Genomic DNA, 21,177 nt, shown 5'->3' with positions numbered 1-21,177 from the left:
CCTTCGCCGCCGCGCGGGGCCTGATGGGAGCGGCGGGGCCGGCCCGTGGGCAGTGCGGCGCGCGGCGGCCGCCATCTTGCGCTGGGGCCGGGGGTCGAGCGCCGCGCTCCGGGCAGGGCGCAGCGCTGCGGGGTTCTCTCGCCTCGGGGGAGGCGGGCGCGGCGCGTCCGCGCTGCGATGGGTAAGAGCCGGGGGAGCGAGGGGGCCGTGTTCGGATGCGGGCGGGGCTGTGTGGCCGGGCTCCTGCCTGCCCGGGGGCGCTGGGCTGTGGCGGGGCGTTGCCGCGCACGGAGCTGGGACTGTCTCGCAGCGCCAGGACGGAGCCCCCCAGTCAGGGGCTGCCTTCCTCCCGCCGCCGGGAAGAGTGCTTCCCCGTCGTTTTTTCAAGGGGCGCAGGCGAGAGGCGTCGTTAGCTGAGCCCGGGGCCGGGTGTCCTCCGGCCGGGCAGCCAGCAAGCGGGACTTGGATCTGACGCGGCGCCCAGCGCGCTCTGGGCCCTGCGCGGCGTCCCCGGCACTCCGCGCGCTGAGGGGCGGAGGTGCTGCGCGGCGAGGGGAGCCCAGCGTCGGGCTGCGGTGGGGCGGGCCTCAGCGGGGCACAACAGGTGGGCGGCGTGCAGGATATGGTGGCCGCAGGGGTCGGTGATAAAGCAGGCGTAGCTGGGCCCAGCAGAAGCGTGTATCTGGATACTGTCGTGACGCCTGAGTAGATAAAGGGCTACTTGACTCTCTGCCCTTCTGGTTCCTGTACCGAAGCCTTCATGGGACAGGGGCTGAAGCTATGGTTTTGACAGCTCTTCTGTTTGAGGAGAGCTTCTTTCCACTTGCTCTCTTGTGTAGAGCTTGGGTTACCTTGGGGTTACTTTTATAGCAGTCTTCTCTCCTCTGGTTCCTTTCTCGGCCTGGCAGGTGTACTGGCCCAATTCATTCCTCAGGGTGTAAGTGATTAAGAAGGAGGTGATGTTTGAAGAGTAGTTAAGCTGCGAGAGTTGCTGGACAAAATGCTCTTCTTGTTAAATTGTACTTCAGAAGTTCTGTGAGTTAGAAGACAATGACTTTATACAGTGTCTTATGCAGCTCCGTGTCCAGAAAGGGCAGTGGTTTGTAAAGGTTCTCATGAAGCAGTTGTGTTTGGGTGAAACAGGCTGCTGAGCCTTCAAGGTGTCCTGTTGGTGTCAGCTTAACTGTGGTGGACTAGTTGCATCTTATAGCCTATGTTTATTACTCAGCAGGACTTGATACTGCTGATATTAAACAAAATTTAAAAAATTGAAAAGAACTCAGCATGGAAGTTGGCAAAGAACTGTGACCATGGTTCAGATAGGCTTATGCATGTTTCTTTGTTGTGAAAGAACTCCAGACAACTGAGTTTGCTTGGAGTCTCGAATCGCATTTTTGACAGTTATTTCTCAAATGAAGGCTACAGTTTTAGCTTTGAATATTAGCACTGGGCTGTTCACAACTTTTTCACTCAGTTTGATCATTTCAGTAGCAGAATCACGTTGTACCACTTTTATCTTTCCACAGCTGATATGCCTGAAATTATAGGCAGATTCTAATCCTCCTTGTACGTCGAAAGAGCTGTCAATTAAGGATGAGTCAATCTATTATTTTTTTTTAATTTAAAATTGAAAAGATATCCTTGTCTGGATGCTATCAATCCTTAATTTTTTTTCCCATAGAGTTTTTCTGTGTACCGATTAAAAGGAAATTTAACCTTTAGATCCTGTTTTGTGTTTCTGTGATAGGTATTTAAAAAAATAATGAAGAGACTATGCAGTGAGGCATTAAATGAAACAGTAATTGCAGCAGATTTTCTTCTAGGATTTGTTTTTGAGAGAAGGAGCCAAATTCCTGTACTTGCTGACAGTGACAGACAGTTACTCTTTCAAATTTAGGTCAAATTTAGCAACGTAGTAGTTTTGCTTTCATTGTCTCATCTTGCTCGTAAGATCTGCATTTTGCAGTTGCTCATGCCCCTTAATGAAGTGTCTGATCTCTGAAGTGACCTGTGTTTTAATCTGCAATTCAGAAATGCCTGTGTAGGCAAAGATTTTTCTATGATTTCTCTCTTGGAGATTTTTGTTGATGAACTTGGTATTGCCAACAGCTACAGCTGTTGCTTTAGATACTTTTCTAGTATGAGAGATGGCAGGTTTACCTTTCAAGGTTTGGCCTTTTGGAGTAATTTTTTTTTTTTTTTTAATAGACAGCATGTCAAGCCCAGGGAAAGATAACTTCAGAATGAAAAGCTACAAAAATAATGCACTTAATCCTCAAGAAATGCGCAGACGAAGAGAAGAGGAAGGAATCCAGCTTCGGAAACAGAAAAGGGAAGAACAAGTAAGCATCTTGATGAGCTGTTAACTATTAAGTGCTCATGAAGTTAAATTCAGATATGTGAAAGGACTTGAGCAGATTCCTCCTATGAAGTAGAAGCCAGAGCACCAAATTAAAAGTCTGTTTTCTGTGCAGTCTTGGGGAGCACCAGGCACCTCTCAGTAGGATTATAAATCAAAAAGATGAACAGAAGCCATATAAGTCACTGTGGTATTTGAAACAGAGACCCTTGTCTTAAATCTAATCTTTAGTCTAGTTTTCAACATGTGGGCTGAAGACTGAGCTGAAAGGCTAATCTTATTTCTGGTCAGAATGGGAAAACCTGCATTCTCTTCTCGAGTTTGGGCCAAAGATGTGGTGTTAGAAGTGAGAGGAATGTTTTTCATCTTTGAAACTGTAATTCAGATTGCCCAAGAGTTTTTGTACCGTAACCTAGTGAAGTGGCCAACAAATAGCGGTCTGTAAACATAAGTTTACAGATACTTTATTTACAAACATTTTAATATTATGATATTTAAGTTGCCTCTATTGTTTTGTTGTTGTTGTTGTTTTTAAGCAATTAGAGTACATAGAGCATTGTGTAATTTCATAGTTGGTAGTAATTTCTTTTCCCAAAATATTTAGTAGTTCATTGCCTGGAAAATGAGGACTATAGTTTGTTCTTCTGCTTGCTCTAAAGTGGCTGGCTTTTGTCTCCCACCACCTAGAGTGTCCCAGGCACTGATCTGCAGTCCCCTCTGAGGTGGGAGTGCTTACCCTTCTCCTGGGAGTGTGGTGCTACTGCATGGAAAAAGAATTTATATTAGTTGGGCCAGAGAGGTAAGAGTAAGAAGCAGTATGCTGCTGGAGCATTTACCTGTGATTGAGTTCATCTGAATTGCAGTTCCTGCTGAAAGTTCTGTGTAACTTGTAATAAATGCTCCGTAGGTAAATAATTTCTTAAAATAAACAAACAGAAAAACATTGTGTCCCATGCTGAACGTTGTAATAGTTGAGAATACCTTGATCACAATTGTTGGACTGGTGTTTTCAGCTCCTTTTGCACTGGTAGGAACAAGTTTGCGCAGGGAAATGAGACTTTTTTTGCTCCAGAAGAAATTATAAATTGTAGACAGACTGCCTTTCTAGACAAAAATGGTTTACAAGTTTCAACCAAGATCTTGTATGGCATTGCTGAGTGCTAGGAAGAATGGCTGATTTTCTAAGAAAGGAATATTGATTCTTCTTCCTTTTTTGGGTTTAAGTGAAATTAAAACCTTGTTTGTGTTCAGGACTGTGCAATTGTTAGGGTCCAGGTTTGTGCTCAATCCAGACTTTGATCAAGCAAAAGAGAGAATGCTTTTTTTTATGGTTCCTATTTGAAATATAACTACATGTAAACATGGTGTTGCTTATTTAGTTCTGGGCACATGTGACTGCAGAAATATAGTTGTCTGTAGTCAACTTTGAGAACAACACTTTCTTTAGGACTTAGCAGGATTTTTCATTATTATGCTTACAGATGAAATCTGAGATGCTCAGTGGTCTGAGATTCTAGCATTTATTTTTAAAGTTACCAACATGATATTCTTAGAATTGTTAATGGTTATGGTTTTAAGTGTAGTAATGAATTAAAGGTAATAACTTCAGGTTTGGTCTCCAGAAGTAAACAGGCTAACATGATTGTTGTGTTTGCATACCAGGAAATGAGGAGGCATTCATTAAGCATAGCCTATTAAATACTACAGCACGAGTATGTATTTTTAAACATAGATGGTGCTTGAAGCCAATGCCAAAATACTTTTTGGATATAGAGAACGTTTAAGGTTACATAATTTGAAAGCTCACCTTGAATCTACGTCGTTTTTTCTTCTAACTGTATTGAAACAGTGTTTGTTTTAGTTTCCTATGTCTGTATACTAAATGTAGGTACTGTTCAATTGGCATGCAAAGAAAGTGCAGAGATTTTACACTTTCTTTTAAAGTGTGGAATGCAGTGTGCTGAAACACAGACTTCTTTGTGTTGATGGTTTTTGCCTCAAAATTAAGACAGAATACTGTTTCCCTCTTAAAAATAAATGCTAAACTATGAAGTATAAAACAAGATAAAAAGATCTATATCGTCGTTGTCTTTACATCTGAAAAATTTATAGATCTTTTCTTTGCTTCAAAACTGAAGATTTTTTATTTTTGCCCCAAGTGTTGCTAAGTTACTTATCAAGATGATGATACATACTAGTATTTTTCTCCGTTATGTTCTTTCTACTTTAATGTAGAATTCCATTTGCATGGATGAACAGGAAGGTGAGTGGTTGAAACACTTTGACTAGTACTGGTGGAAGCCAGTGTCTTCAAGTAAGTCATCAGTACCCATTCTGTAATAAATGTCCCTCACGTTTCTTCTTCATTTAGCTGTTTAAACGCCGAAATGTTTCTCTCCCGGGAAATGAAGAATCTATGGTGGAAAGTCCAATTCAGGATCCTGATGTCAGCTCTACTGTACCTATTCCAGAGGTAATGAATGCGTTTAGAATATTATATGTTTGTGTGTTTATACTAGACCTACAAAGTCCCCCTTTCATTTTTAGGAAGAAGTTATTACAGTAGATATGGTGCAGATGATTTTCTCGGATGATCCTGATCAGCAACTCACGGCAACTCAGAAATTCAGAAAATTGCTATCTAAAGGTATGCAAGCACTGCTTGTTTTTTCCTTTTGTGTTATTATTGCAAATTTTAGTCAAACTGAGTCAGTTAATGTTTAATTTTGCTTTACTTTAAAATAGAGCTTGCAGAAGCTTCTCGATCTGTTTGTAACAAAAACAGTGCCAAATCTATTCTAACCTAATGACAAAATACAGAAAGCTTTATTTTCTGTTGTTAAGTATTCTGGACAAAATAACAGAAACAAGGATGTTTTGGTTGAAGTGTCCAGGGCAGTAACTGGCAACAGCAAGCTAACATCACTTAAAGTACTTGTAGCAGTAATTGATTTTCCGATTCTGTATTTAAGGGGATAAAAATGACATGACTTGCCCTAGAATGGTTGTAATTTTGTTTTGTTGTTGTTCGTGTTCTTATTGGGATTGTAAAGCATACAGTCTTAAATTCATGATGGAATTTGTACAGTCTACTAGACAAAGATAGGCTTGATTATTTAAAATTGTGTCTAACAGTAGTTTTTCTATTGATCTGAGTTACTGATTGAGGGAAGAGCGTTGTGCTAACATGCCAATAGACAATTGTATGTGTTATTATACAGAATAGAGCGATCACTAAATTATAGCGTGTTATGAGATTATCCAGCAGCCTTCTGAAGGAGAAAGTTTAACTCCTCTTGCAATTAGTGTCTGAATGCTAAAAATTCACGTTAACAGTTTTCTGAGAATGATTCATGTGTTGTGTCATACTGAGAAAGTAATTTCAGTGGTATTTTTTGTTAGTCTTATGCATATGAGTTATTAGCTGGTTTTTTTTTTTTTTTTTTTTAAATCCCCCAGAGCCTAATCCACCCATAGATGAAGTCATCCAAAAACCAGGAGTAGTACAGAGATTTGTGAAGTTTCTAGAAAGGAGTGAGAACTACACACTGCAAGTGAGTTTGGCTGTTTATTATGTTTAGGGTTTGAAATAGGATTAGAAATCCTGAGAACAGCTTTGGAAAGGATGCTTTTTTTTATTATTATTTTTAATAAGAAAACTTAATTTCAGAGCTGTAAGTTTTAGATATCCAAAGTTTTAACAATTGCCACTGGAATTGTAATGAATATCACAGTAATCTTTAGGGTGATGTGATTCAGCTGGTCATATATTTGGATGTGGAAAGCAATCTTTGTTCAAGAGAATTTCCCAAGGGCTGTTTCGAAAGCATCAGTGTAAATGTGTGAGCAGAATCTGGGTGGTTGCTTTCCTTTTGTTTTTGTTTTTTTTTTCCTTGGGAATAGTGTAGTAGTCTGCAGTCGAAGTCTTAGAAAAGAAATAAAAATACATGAAAACTTAAAAGCTGAAACTCTTGGAAAGAAGTCTTGGAAAAATAAATGACAAACGATAAGAGTAACTAGTAACCGTCTACCTCGGGCGGCCAGTGGACCTTGTGCACATTTGCATTAAAATAACTGAGCATAGCATAAAGATTTGTAGCAGTTAGCAGAGATAATCGTACTGCGCAGAAATTTCAGTAATAGTAACAATTGCATTTCAGTGGAAAGGAAAAGAGAGTTGGAAAATTAACCTCTAGAACTCCCGTGTCAAACTGCTTTCAAGATTTTATTTTGTTGTTTGTTTATTTTGTTGTTTAACTTGGCATTTTTCTGCTCCTCAACAGTTTGAAGCAGCTTGGGCTCTAACAAACATAGCATCTGGAACTTTTCTACATACCAAAGTTGTAATTGAAACTGGAGCTGTTCCAATTTTTATAAAATTGCTTAGTTCAGAACACGAAGATGTACAGGAGCAGGTAACTGTTTTCTTGCAGTGTTTTAAAACTGTAAAATTATTTTAGGAATGTCTTCCCTCCCCTCCATTTTTCTTCTTTTAATTCAGTTAAAGAGATCTTAAGTCCCATTGACCTATTATACCATTGATTTGACTCCAGGAAAACAGAACTTTGAAGTCATTGTTTTATTTCCCTTATGATCCCCCCTCTCCCCATTTCGCTCAAGTCCTTATGAACCTGTTTTGTTTTTTCATTTTGTTTCTTTTTTTAATGCTACTGAATAATGGGTGGAACCATATACGGTTCCATACCATATGTGGTTCCATAATAATGGAACAGTACTGAAGGATGGTTGGACTGGATGATCTTGCAGGTCTTTTCCAACCTAGCTAGTTGTATGATTCTGGGATTCTAATTTGAGGAAAGCACTTCATTTCTTTTGTGCTATGTGCAAGTGGACAGAATCTAAAACAGTATAACAGAGTATAGTGGAAAACAAAATGTGAATTTTTTTCTAAGTCACTACACAACTTTATTTCTTAGAACCTGCTGCTCATTATAGTCTTCATCAGTGTCTCCTTGAATTTGTTTTTTTTGTTAGTTCTTTTGTTTTTATCTTTACAAGAAGCTGTAACTCACAGCCTTTTATTTAGTATGCATTTGGAATGTTGAAAATGTGAAAAGATTTAATGTTTTTATTCCTCAGAAATGATTCACATCTTTGATCCAGCTTTACTGTATCAATTAATGCATAGTGAGAAAATGCAGCTATTGGAAAGAGTTTGTATATGTTTTTTAATGAAAAGCATATAAGCTAATGTGTTTTTATGATGGGAGGCTTTATTTTCTTGAAAGTATCACTTAAAGTGTAGGTAATTGAGTAAGTTCACAGAAAATAAAAAATATGAATCAATAGCCTTTTGAAATGTTATATCCGGAACTATGCTCTGACTTTTTTTCATTCCGTGGCATTTGCTATAAAAATGTCAATTATCTGTACAGATATGTAGATTATCTGATTTTCAGGCATATATAAATTCACTTGGATGCTTTCATTTTTAAGGCAGTGTGGGCTCTTGGTAACATTGCTGGTGATAACGCAGAATGCAGAGACTTTGTTTTAAACTGCGGAATATTACCACCCCTCTTGGAGTAAGTATTGTAAGTTGTTACTGGTGTAGGGTGGGAAACATGATTTAAGTCATATATTTGTTTGATTCTAACTGCTTGGCTTCCCTGCTTTTTTGTCCAGTAGCTCCAAGCTCCAGCCTTGCGTTTGGTTGTTGACATGTGACAGCAGACTAGTCATTACATGAGCTGTGATCCTCCAGCAGATTTCTCTTAGCTAGAAATATAATTACACCACTTACTGTGCTTTTATATTGGGCTATAAGGTAGCTTAATCACAGGGAAAAAAACTGCCCAACACAAGTAGTATTCAATTTATTCTAACTTAAAATACCAAGCTGACTTAAAACATTTTAAAAATAGCTTAAAGTAACGTAATGTTATTGCTTTCCTTGAGGATTTAAAGGCTTAAGAGTTTGAGAAATTTTGATATATATCTGAAAGTGAACCTGATTTTTCAGGTATTGAATTTTTCAGTCTATTCTGTTAAAAACAGTAAAACATTATTTAAAAAAAATCTTTAAGTTCTAATGTTTTATGCAGCCTTTATTAAAATATTAATTGTGTCTTGTGAATTAAAACATCAGTGCTAGTTCAAGGGCAGATTGCATTTCTGAACCCCTGGAGAAAGGGTTAGTCAAGTAATTTTTTTTCATATGAGCAGTGGCTTACTTTATATGCATATATATTTCTTTTAGGAATGTGGTGTTCGTGCAGAGTAACCTTCTAAGTAAATACTGTGTCATGTAAGCTATAAAGAGAAATTATCTAAAACTAGTGCCTAATAATAGAATTGGTTTTTTTCTTGTTTTCTGATATAAGGCATTGGTGATAATAATAGATGAGAAAAATACTTGACCTTTTCAATGAGTTTTCTTTAATTATTATCACTCTTTGACAGGCTGTTAACAAATTCAAATCGTCTTACCACAACTAGAAATGCAGTCTGGGCTCTCTCAAATCTCTGTAGAGGAAAGAATCCGCCTCCAGACTTCAGTAAGGTATAATGAAGTACTCATTTCAAGAAATCAGAAAGCTAAAGGGAACTTCTGTTTGTAATTTGTCCTAGAATCTGGAGATAGGCTCACTTTTATGTTTTTTATGTGATCACACAGTCTTGTCTATATCTGTTGTATCTACACAACATTTTCTACTTTGATCTGTTAGCACTAAAATTAAATAATTAAATAACTTCTCAAACTTCAGTCATTTAGTCAGATGCAGGTAGTCATTCACGAAAACAATGACAAGCAAGTAATACTTTCAGCACCAAACCCCTTTGGTCTGTATTTTCTGCAGATGTGTTTTAGAGGATGTGAGTTATGATTGAAGCTTTTCTTTCTTTCTTTCTTTTTTTTAATGTTAGATTACTTAATAAGATGCTGGCGGAATAAAATTTTCTTTGCCATTTATAGAACAAAAAATTCAATTAATTCAGACTGTCATGACAGAGGTGATTTGCCTGTGTGCTCTCACATTCGCTTTCTTTCCAGTTTTAGAGACAGTAAGACTGTAGACTTGAGTTAGGAGTATTAAATTTCATACTGAAAATAAAAAGCTAATTTCTGGTAATGGTAATGACAGTAGAAGATGGAATAGAACATTGAGTATTCTGGCTGATGTTAAAATGATCGCTGAATGTAATTCGGAGGCAACTTTAATCTTGAAACTTCACTCACAGAGTAGTGAGTTGCTACTTGTTAATCTCTCTCCAAGAATTACTAAAAAAGGAGATTTCTGATGTCAGTTAATCATCTCACAATTGCTCTAGCTAAATTACATCTTACAGTAGTGCTTCGTTCTGACAGCAAAAAAAAAAAAGGTTCATCGATGCTTAAACCATTTTAACTTGAGTGGAAGAGGACACCCTGTAGGCATTTGCTAGTAAGAATACCTCCTTTTCTTCTTGCCCTTAGCAGTAGTACTAGCTGGACACATAAAGGAGGATGAATTGTATAGATAACACGAGGTTAAAGGACTGAGTTCTACAAAGAATGTGAAATTCCCAACCTGTTGAGTTATAACTTGCCAGGTTTCAGCCAGTGGTAAGGTCAATGTAGTTCACTTTGCTCCATCTGTTTGTGAGGAGCTTGAAGGGTATGAGGACCAGCACTTACAGTTGAAACAAGGTTAGTCATAGCTTGTTTAATTTGGTTCAGTGAATGTGGATTTTACTCTGAGATTCTTTGTCCTAGAGTGTCTGTAAATTGATTATTACAAATAACCTGCAAAAAATGATTATTCTTTTGAGTGATACAGGAAAGCATCAGTAATTCCTGATCATCTGATTATCTCTATAAGGAGGTAGTTCTTGTTAAAGCTGAGTAACTATGTACGTAATATAGTGTCTCCAAGCAAGCAGGCTGTTAATTGAAATTTAGCCAATTCAAATCAGTGAATTGGCTATCTTGTTTAATCAGGAAATGTTTCACCTAGGTCCTATTTCGTTAATGAATTCATGCTTTGGCAGTAAATAGTTTTGCACTTTTATGCCTTTGCAGGATGTTTTCTGAAACACAAAATACACAAAATGCTTAATTTTGCAACATTTTTCTTTAACCTAGGTTGCTCCTTGCTTAAATGTTTTATCAAGACTGTTGTTTAGCAGTGATCCGGATGTATTAGCAGATGCTTGCTGGGCCCTCTCTTACCTTTCAGATGGACCCAATGATAAAATCCAAGCTGTTATTGATTCTGGAGTGTGCCGAAGATTGGTAGAGTTGCTTATGTAAGTTCTCTCTTCACAAATAACTGTATTATAATATAGTTAATATTAATGAATACAAACTGAGTTGTGTTTTTTTTACCTCAGCCTCAGGTCTGAATTTATTACATGAAACCTTGAGTATGATACCAATCTGATAGCTTTTCAGCTATTTGCTAGGTTGCTTGGCTCCTGGTTTTTTTTTGTTTTTTTTTTTTTTCAGCGGTTGACAGGGAAAAATGCTTTCTTTAAAATACTCCTTCATATTAAATGAAATCCTACTTTTTAAAAATTATTATTTATATGGAAGAACAGAAGGGTGATGACTGAAGATGAAGTTTTAAATGTAAATCAGTCTCTTAGCTTAAACGCTTTTAGTTTTCATATTGCATTTTTTCCTTACCTTTCTGGGAGATGTAGTTGAAATACAGAGTTTTTGGACTCTCGAAGTCCAGAGGCAGGCTTGTGCTGCTTTCGAACTGTTACAGAGTGCTTGTTTTATGGTATGTTATTTTCCTAGAACAAATTCCTAGACTTAAATCCCTGTATTCATATGGGGACTGCAGCGTAGGTCAGAAATGGTAGTTCCCAACACTGACAGCGTCGTACTGGTCCCTGGGAAAAGCTCTTTTGCATAGTTGTCAGGAGAGGGCAAGGTTGCTTTTTCTTGTCTAGATGCTTTAGGACAATAGAGTAGATTCCCTTAACCACCCTAGATAGCTGAACATAGGAATGTGGGCTTGAGGTACTTGCTTCTAGGATTATTGGTTTAGAAGAGTTCTCTTGCAAGAAGAGGCTGCTAAGTTTTAGTACACAGCTAATTAAACCCCTTTTATTTCTGTGGCTATTGGATGATGCAGGTTCCAATATAGTATTTAATAATATTTGAGCTGGGTGTAATGAGTCTGCTGGACAGATGGAGTGCTCAAAGTTTTGTTGTTGCATAGAGATGTCCTTTCTGTGAAACAGCATTTGGTTGCATTTGTCAAACTTGCTTAAATAGCAGGAAAATAGGACGATGTAATGCTGTGGTTTCTGTAACTAAAAGTTTACCACTCAAAGCAAATCATTGTTAGGTGAAAATGCAAAATTATACTGTGCTACTTGGTAACACCAAGCAATATTTGTCTCCAGGCATAATGATTACAAGGTGGTATCCCCTGCTTTAAGAGCAGTTGGAAATATCGTTACTGGTGATGATATCCAAACACAGGTAAGACTTGTTAAGAAAAATGAACTGACTGGAAGGAAAGTAGTTACAAAAATAACATAATAAATTGCAATAATATGCATGTCTAATACAGGTGTCTATATATATGGGCCTCGTACATTACGGCCACAAAAATGCTCCAAAGGATGGAACACCTCACCTGTGAGAACAGGCTGAGAGAGCTGGGGCTGTTCAGCCTGGAGAAGTCTCCAGGGAGACCTGATAGTGGCTTTTCCATGTCTAAAGGGGGTCTGTAAGAAGTGAAGAGTACAGACTCTTTAGTAGGGTGTGTTGTGATAGGACGAGGGGAAATGGTTTCATTGGACATAAGAAATTTTTTGCAGTAGGAATGGTGAGGCACTGGAGCAAGGGTGCTCAGAGAGGTGGTGGAAGCCCCATCTCTGGGGACATTCAAGGTCAGGCTGGATGGGGCTCTGAGCACCCTGATCAAGCTGTAGATTGAGCTTAGATGTCCTTGTTCCTTGCAGGGGAGTTGGACTAGATGGCCTTTAAGGATCCCTTCCAACTTCAAAGATCCTATAATTCTAGATCATGAAAGTGAAGGAAGCTCTACAAATCTGTACTGGTCATTTGACAATCATTTCAGTCTGGTATTTTAATCATAAAATTCCTGCAAGAATGAACATTTTATTATGCCACTGTATGTAGTGGCTTGCTTCATTCTTGTGTGGTATTTCAAATACTGCTTCCCATTAAAAATGAAATTATTTTTTTTTCCTTAGTGGGGGGGTCAATTGCATTATAATTCCCTTTTTCAAGCCTTCGAATACCAAGTTCTCATTGTTTCAAGCGGTGCATTCACTCATTTTGTCCATAAATTTGCACATGATAATCTAACTGATGCAATTTTTATTTTTTTAATTTTGAAAAATAGAATAGAATTTAAAGTAATGTGGGAAATTTACCAACGTCCTGCTTTGAAGAAAATTGTGCCTGAAAGGCCTACAGTAAAAGGAAAATAGTGAAATCAGATAATTGTGTAATTTATTGTGAGCTCTACTGGAGCAGATTTCATTAAGGAATTAGAAAATATCTGTCCCTTTAAAAAGAAATGAACAACAACAACAAAAAAGAACAAATTAGGTTTACACTTCTCAGGCACTTAAAAATTCATGCTCTGGCATTAGGCAGCTTTAGGCAGTCTCGGTGTCTTCTGATGTGAACGTACTCGAGGGCAGTTTCTTTCAAATTGTATAGACAGTTGGATTTTCTATTCAGTCAGTACAGTACTGAGCACTTTAATTTTGCTGGATGTTATTTCTGGTACTTCGAAAAATATGTTGCAAATTATGCTTCTTTTGAAATTACCTCTAATGTGATTTATATATGCATATACATATACAAATTAATTTTCAATTCTCCAATTATTTTAGGTGATTCTAAACTGCTCTGCATTACCCTGTCTCTTGCATTTACTTAGTAGTCCCAAGGAATCTATTAGAAAAGAAGCGTGCTGGACTGTTTCTAATATTACTGCAGGAAACAGAGCTCAAATTCAGGTACAACCTACGTATGGTAATTTGGGTGGGTTTGTTCTTATTTTACTAGTTAACTTGATTTTACTTCACAAGGGGATAGAAGATGCTACACTGATGGCACTACTTGTTGTAGTGCTAACAGTCCATAATTTTATGTAAGTTTTGAATAAAATGGCCGAAGTGAAATTTTGCTGAGGTCAAGTGAGGTTTGATTTCCAGATAAAAACTTCAAATTTTGTGCTTATGTCGCTTGGTTTTTCAGTAGATCTATCCTGTAAGATGTATCCTGACCACCAGAGAGAAATTCAACTAATTGCAATGTTGGAGTAGTTCTGAATTTGGTTTTAGCATTTGTAAATTTCTTAGAATGCCTTCTAGGACAACAGTTTCCTTTGATATCAACTGGTGTTGCTCACCGCTGTAGAGAGGGTGTTAAATCTTTTTGCTTGCTGTATGTTAATCTTCATCAATTATCATTATCCTCTTAGGCAGTTATAGATGCAAATATTTTTCCAATATTGATTGAAATTCTTCAGAAAGCTGAATTTCGCACCAGAAAAGAAGCAGCATGGGCCATAACTAACGCAACTTCAGGAGGAACCCCTGAACAGATTCGGTAAGCTTCTGTATATTGTTTTTTTCTCTACCTAAAAACCTTTTCTAAGGCATTGTCTTCCTGAAGTTGAATCCTGACAAATAGAGCAATAAAAAAGCTAAACGCAGCTGTTACTTTTTAAGCTCTGTCTGGATGCTGACTTTAACACGTAGAAGCTCAGAAAAATGAGTAAAATAGATGCAGTAAAATTAATTTATTAATTCAAAACTCAACTAATGTGGTTTTGGGGTACTAGACCTAAACCTTTCACTAAAGGACTATTTTCCAGAGTTGATGTTAGGCTGTCAAACGCTATTTAAGCAGTCAATGAACAGTTTGAGTGTTTTGAAAATGGAAAATTTTAGGAGGTTGTTCAGAAAGCTTGTGCAATGTGATTGCGTCTCTCTATAGACGGACTTTAGAAGCTTTAGTGGTTTCTTCATGTACTTAAAGTCGCTAACAGTGTTACTTCATGCCGCTACCTAACTTTCTCCAAAATGGGATTTGATTGAAAATCTACTTAGCAACTATTAAAATACTACAAAGAGTGGATCTGTTGAATGACTAGAATAAAAAGCTCTCTAGTTTCTCAGAATGCCATTAACGTGCTAATCAGTTGGAATCAGTAGTTGATAAATGGATTTTAAAATAATAGTGTAAAATATTAAACATTTAAAAGCCTGAGCACGCAAAGATATGTAGAAACTCTACCAGTGTGTTCAGGAGATTTATTGTCGTAAGTGCATGTTTATTTAAAGTACAAATAAACCCCACTTTATCCTGGTTTTCTTACTGTACTGCCCTATGTGTTTTTAGTGGTAAGGAAAGTTTGTTTGGTGTTATGTGTTTATTGTTAGTGGTGATTTTGGTTTATTTTTATTATTTCAGTTGCTTGCACAATGCGACATCTTAAATTTAATACCAGATCTTCACATACTAAACATGTATGTAATACCGTAAAGGTTGCTTCTTATCACAAAATACAGAGATACTATCACTGTCAGGAAATTTTAGCCCTTCTGACATCCTCAAGGTACTACTATCCAGCTGCAGGATAATTTAAAACCTTTAATAAATATTTGAACAATCTTTTGATTCAGACAAACATTGCTGTCATCATTTTCCATGCGGACTAGAAACAAGGACACAGGTTATGTTCATACAGGATTTTGTGCAAAATTGGAAAAAGAAAAAGGTTGCTCAGAATCACAATATTCTGTTATATGTACTGTTATGTCCTTTACAGTAGGTAATGCTAGTATCTTAATGGGTTAACAGTGTGAACTGTCCACTCTTTTTAACCGTTTGTAATGTGTTTACGTGATTTTTTACATTGCAAAGTTTTTAACGTCTGAGAAAAGAACTTAATGCCAAAACGATCTTTTTCTTGTGTACTCATTCAAATCAATCTGAAGATTGTAAGGGAAAAGAAGTAGAAAAGACTACAAATGTGAAACTTGAGTTAGGAACGTACATTAGTTTATCCCAATGAGAAAATTTAGAATAGTTACTCTATTTCAGACTGAGGTTACCTTTGTGTTGCATGTTTTAGATTATTTGTTGTTGTTTCAGCCATTTCTTTTATAACAAAATGATGGCTAGCGTGTAACAGAATGTCAGATAAGAATAAATGTGCTGGTTATGACTTTCTCTTCTCTACCCCAACCTCCTCTGTTTTTCCTGCTGTTCTAAAGGTATTTGGTAGCACTAGGTTGTACCAAGCCTCTTTGTGACCTCCTGACTGTGATGGATTCAAAAATAGTACAGGTGGCTTTGAATGGACTTGAAAATATTCTGCGTCTTGGAGAACAAGAGTCTAAACAAAATGGAATGGGCATTAATCCTTATTGTGCCCTTATAGAGGAAGCATATGGTAAGAATTTACTTACTGCAAAGCTACATAACTAAACTTACCTGTTCCAGGGAAATGTAAACACTGTAGTGATCTATTTTGGTGAGTGTAGTATGAGAATTTTTAATTCAAGCATAAGCAGTCGTTAAATCTTTACAAATTAAGTAATGTAGCATGGTGGGAAAAGCAGTTAAGTGCAGAAAGCTTTTGGATATTCTTGTCTGAGTTCATGAAATGTGCCTAAAGAGGAACATTCTCAGGAGTGTTTAACACCACAAGTATTCTCATCTGTTGGAACCACAGTTTGCATAAATTTGTCTCCTAAACGTGAAATACAGTTTTATTACTTTAATATATAATTCTGTCTGGTGCAGTATCATTACAGTATAGGGATGAGCGGTCAGAGTTAGTTTTGCTTATTCCTGAAGTCAATCACTTCTTAACATAGTACATACCAGTAATTGCAAGAATCCACTTCAGGTGATAAAATAAGTTTCTGGGTATTTGTGGAAGTATTTTGTTCTCGTTCTTCTTTTTAAGATCTGTGGAATTAAACTGCATTTTAAAAGCAGTTAAAACTATCAAAACTACAATTACATTTGTAGAAGTTCCTGGCTAGATACTTCTGACTTAACTAAATCTATGTTTAAATTGTGTCATAGTGAGTTCATCATTATTTATGGAGGCTTATCTTTTTGCAGTTTCTGACAGCATAAAAATGGCAGATGTCTGTGTTTGAGCAACTGGTAATAACAGTCCTGGATGACTGTATTGTATCTGACCAGATGGTACTAACTTTTCTGCAAAGTGGGCGCTAAATCTGAATTCTGTGTTAAGGAGCTGCATTTCTAAAATCTGCAACCTGCAGGACGTTCTTTGTAGCCAACATATAAGAGGAATAGAACTATTTATTTAGGTAGTTTAATGAAATTTATTCTGGTCCAAATCCCAAGTCTGTTCAAAATTTCACTTAAAAATAGAGAACCTAGACATTCAATTTGCTAGTTGAGTAGACTGTTGAAGTGGTAGAGTAGAAGTTCAGTAGGGGAGATAGCTGATGGCATCACACTTATTTCTTGTGCCTCTGTGGTCCAAGGAAGGATTACTTATTAGCTCTTCCTAATCTGATGTAAATTGAAACTGAATTGTCTTAAACAGCTAAAAATGAGTTCTGACTCCTAACCTAACTGACCTCCAGGTACTCTGACAGCAGGTTATTTCCTGCCTTTGGAAACAAAGCATCATCATATCATAGACTAAATTTGAAAAAAAAAATGATACTAGGCTGTGCCTGGTGATGACTCTATACAAGGGGATAGAATTTAGCATTTTGGAAGACTGCAAGAGTGAAAGAAAAAAAAAATGAAGATACTGGAAATTGCTATGGCTAGCAGTTTTATGCTGTCCTGACTATACACTTATTTGCTTTCTGTGTATGCGAATTGTATTTCTTTGTAGATACAGTCTCTTCCTCCCTAGACTAATTTCTATTCTTTTAGTATAAAGAAATAGTTTGGGCAGCAGAAGGTGTTGCAGAAAAGGAAACCTAGAAATACATGGGTTAAGAAATTCAGTAATGTATCCATTCGGAGCATTTGGCGTGGAAGAAAAGGCAAAAAGAATAGGTTGGGAGGGGAAAAAAAAAAACACAACCACCCATTGTATGTGAAAATCAGTTATATTAAATAAAAGAAATGCAACCCCAAACCATCTTAGTTCATCTAAGTACCACCACAAAGTTTTCATACTTAGAACCAGTTTCCCTTTACATTCTTTTGAAGGAACTAGATTATGATAATGTTTTGTTTTGAATTTAGGACTTGATAAAATTGAATTTCTTCAGAGACATGAAAACCAAGAGATCTACCAAAAGGCTTTTGAACTTATAGAGCATTACTTTGGTGTTGAAGAAGAGGATTCCAGTATTGCGCCTCAGGTGGATGAAAGTCAGCAGCAGTTTGTTTTCCAACAGCAGGAGGCTCCAATGGAGGGGTTTCAGTTGTAAACTGTTCAAAGTGAAGACAAGTATAAAATGTATACACTTGTAGGGCTTTTGTTTGTTTTCCAGAGGTCTTTTCTTTAGGGCCAAAGGTAGAGGGAAAGTTGCATATGTTTTGCAGAAATAGATGAAGAAGCAGCTCATGCACTTTTATATATTGTTAGATACAACTGTTCTTTGTTCTGTATTTGTTTTTTTTTCGTTCTCATATGTACAGAAAACAACTGTGAGTAATCATGTCTAAAGTAAAGCATTACGTGTGATTTAACAGGAACATCTAAGCTAAGACTTCATAGGATTTTAGGCAGTGGTTCTGAATCTTTCATGTAGTCTCAAACTGCATATCAGCAATACAGTTACTGACAGTTGCATTTTTGGCAGTAGGCTTGACTTGCCCAGTCTATCAAATCTACCTCTTGTACTGAAGCATTGGACATTGCTTCAGAACTAAGGCATGAGATAAAGATGAGCTTGTTAGAAGCTGAATTGGAATGTGAAAAATATTTATTTAAATTATGAAACTTCATGCATTACTTACTTTACCACACACTGTTAAAATTTATTTATAAAATGTATTTAAAGACCTAATAGATATATATAATGCTAATTACGCAGTATAATATTGAGTACCTGGAAAAGCTTTTACACAATTATGTGGGAAGAGACTGTTTCAGAGGCTTTCAAATTGGAATCGGCAGAGAGCTCGCTGGTCATTTGATGCTTGCTCTATAATTAAAGCTGCTAAATGGCATTCAAAGTCAGCCACAAATACAGTACTTTGCTGTGGAAGTGGTCACTGTAGTTACCACAAGAATGCTGCAATTATTGATGACAGAGATGGTCATTTGTACAGTTGGAAATACAAAGCAGATGGTTTACAGCTGTCTCCTGCCAAAATTGTAGTAACACCACTTCTGTTGGGGAAACATGGCAGTGTTTGTCTTTCTAGTAACAGTAGCATCTTAAAGGTTGAGACAGTAGGTGTTACATTTTTGACCAAATGTCCTACCCCCACTTGAATCATTCTGTAAGTTTGCTTACTCAGTTCTCTTCTGGTAAGACAATGGAAATACTGCAGTGAGGAACGAATAGAGAATCACTACTTTCCAGCTAATTGACAATTTGTTATACTGTAAATACACATTAAGTATGTGGACACCAAAACTAACTAGAAGTTACTGTACTCTAAATATTTAGGCTTTACAGTGCACAGTGTTTGCTGTTTAAACACTAACAGAAACAGAATTCTAATATTCACGTTAACAGTTGTGAGTACAGAAAAATGTGTGCTGTGCTTGGACATGCATATAGGTATTATTTCTGGAATATTGGTGGTATGTTTCATTTGGAGAAACTAATACTTTGGATTAACTAAAGTATGACTTTTTTTTTACCTGTAATTAATGTATTATCTTCAAACTCCTGGGTTAAGTGAGTTGACGTGACAGCATTTCATACTTCTTAAAAAGCTGCAATTTAAACATGAAATTACGTATCCCATGGCCCTGTGCACAACATTTTAATGCACTGAAAAATACAGATTAAAGGTGTTATCATTTACAGTACCATTTTATATTTATGTTTTTTTTTATGCGCAAGTTAAGATTCTAAGATGTTTCACATTGATGTTGCAGCAATATATAATGTATTGTAATTGAATGTGGGACTTGAAGTGGATTTTTTAAGATTAGTGGTCAGTTTTGACTAAGATGTAACCGGGAGGAATGAAATCTCTTCTTGAAGTCTTTTTACTGGAATTTAGAGGTGTAAGAAGCGTGTATATAGGAGTGCTGTTACTTTATGAACTCTGAATGATATTTTATCAAATGACACTTTAAACTTAGATTTATACAGCATACAATGGTTTTGAATAGTGTGATAATCTGAGTACAGCTGCCAAATTTTCATACAATGTTAGATGATTGTATTTGTGCCCTTCTTACTCCCAGTTTTCAGTTTGCATATGCTGACCCTCCTTCCCCCGTCTGCTCAAAGTATAGGGTAGTGATCATGGAAATCTGCCAGGATTGCTAGTAAATGCTGAATTTTGTTCTAGTGTAGAAATAAAGAATTCAGGTAACAGGGTATTCCATTATTTCTAACAAACTTGTTTTGATAATGTTACATAACCAGTTGTGCCTGCTTTTTATTTGGAGGACCTTACAAACACTGCATTTATAAGCCTCTCTAATATAAACCAAACCTGACCTATGAAAATCTTGATTAAAAGACTTGAAAATGAAATGAGGGGGCGTACAAAGTATTATGTTTCTTTTGAAAGAGTGTCTTCAGTTTTGTGGATATATCGTCTGAACAGCTAGTGACTGCACTTTACACGTTTAGATAAATATATTTCATGTCATATATTTAAGTGTAATAGTTTAAAAGGGAGCTAAGATTGATGGACTTTGGCTAATGAAACCGTTATTTAAACTCAATGCTTGGTTTACCCTGACGTTGTTCAAAAAATTGATCTTTGTAAGCGTAAAAGATGGTCCTTCCTATTGTATCACTGGATTTATTGCACGCTTGGTTAAAAGCACATTAATGAACAGTATGAAAGCAGAGATGATGTCTTACGGTCAGCTCTGGTGTCGTCGTTTGCCGGTAGGGATGTGAGCGTGACAGTGTTGCCTAAACAGATAAAACCAGCGAGGGGAGAAAAAAATAACTGAAAAAAAGCATTTAGATGTTTATATGATATACTGATGTGCCCCATCAGTTGTGAAGTCTGTTTCAAAATACGGTTTGGGGGGGGGAAGGGGGGCTTGGTATTAATTAAAAGGGTACCATTTGTTTTGCTTAAATGTGAATACCAGCTAGCTAATCTATGCAACTATGCAAAACGTAAAGTTTATTTTTCGGTTCCCTACTCTTGACACAGTGAATCATATCTAATTTCTTCGTCGTTGCACTTTTGTCTGAGGACTGGTTCATACAGCTTTTTAATTTTCCAGTATTTGCTTTAAAAAACTGTTGCTAGCAGCAATCAAGAAATAGTAATAATGTTGGCCCAGAAATAAACTGTAGGAGAAGTTTGCAACTGGAAAGCTTTTGCTGTCAGGTCTTTTTAAAAAAATAAATAAATAAAGATGCACTATTGTATTTCCTTCATGGCTTGTTCTCAGTTGGTTTAAATTCATTAAATTGGACAACTGAGGATTCTTGTCATTGGTCTGCCAGTTGATAAAAGTTCAACTGTGACCTCAAGAGTTCACTGAAATCTGGAATGAGAAATTTTAGTTAGCGCACAAGATCTTCATCTAATGTGTAGAAACTTAAAGTACCTGTATTATCTTCAGATAGCAATAGTGCATCTTTAACTCCAGGCCAAAGGCCCCTTACTGTAACAAAACACATGAGTAGTATGCAATATTACGGAATGTTAAATCTCCAAATACCATACAGAAACCAATAAAACCTATTTTGCAGACGTG

General features: G+C 36.9%; 1 protein-coding gene across 2 annotated transcripts; it reads left to right on the top strand.

Annotated features, from left to right (window-relative positions):
* Positions 9–21,173, top strand: KPNA5 (karyopherin subunit alpha 5). 2 transcript variants are annotated; one of them, XM_021392407.1, is made up of 14 exons: positions 9–181; positions 2,213–2,342; positions 4,731–4,832; positions 4,907–5,006; positions 5,819–5,913; positions 6,643–6,774; positions 7,817–7,905; positions 8,783–8,882; positions 10,446–10,609; positions 11,720–11,798; positions 13,190–13,315; positions 13,783–13,910; positions 15,584–15,762; positions 17,559–21,173. In XM_021392407.1, the coding sequence occupies exons 1-14, from the start codon at positions 24–26 to the stop codon at positions 17,744–17,746; spliced, it is 1,770 nt and encodes a 589-aa protein (XP_021248082.1). In that variant the 5' UTR covers positions 9–23; the 3' UTR covers positions 17,747–21,173. The 2 variants fall into 2 exon arrangements, with proteins under 2 accessions (XP_021248082.1, XP_021248083.1); XM_021392408.1 differs by lacking the exon at positions 9–181 and adding an exon at positions 3,047–3,158 and having other exon boundaries at positions 2,251–2,342.

Source organism: Numida meleagris, chromosome 3 (assembly GCF_002078875.1).
Source record: "Numida meleagris isolate 19003 breed g44 Domestic line chromosome 3, NumMel1.0, whole genome shotgun sequence".
NCBI classification, from domain to species: Eukaryota; Metazoa; Chordata; class Aves; order Galliformes; family Numididae; genus Numida; species Numida meleagris.
This window is presented reverse-complemented; position numbering and strand designations above follow the sequence as displayed.

Bases quoted from the DNA above. Each gene is read 5' to 3' on its own strand.
- KPNA5 (XM_021392407.1), top strand. From the start codon at position 24: ATGGGAGCGGCGGGGCCGGCCCGTGGGCAGTGCGGCGCGCGGCGGCCG. The intron at 5,914-6,642 runs GTGAGTTTGGCT...GCTCCTCAACAG, and splicing joins GTGAGAACTACACACTGCAA to TTTGAAGCAGCTTGGGCTCT. The intron at 7,906-8,782 runs GTAAGTATTGTA...ACTCTTTGACAG, and splicing joins ATATTACCACCCCTCTTGGA to GCTGTTAACAAATTCAAATC.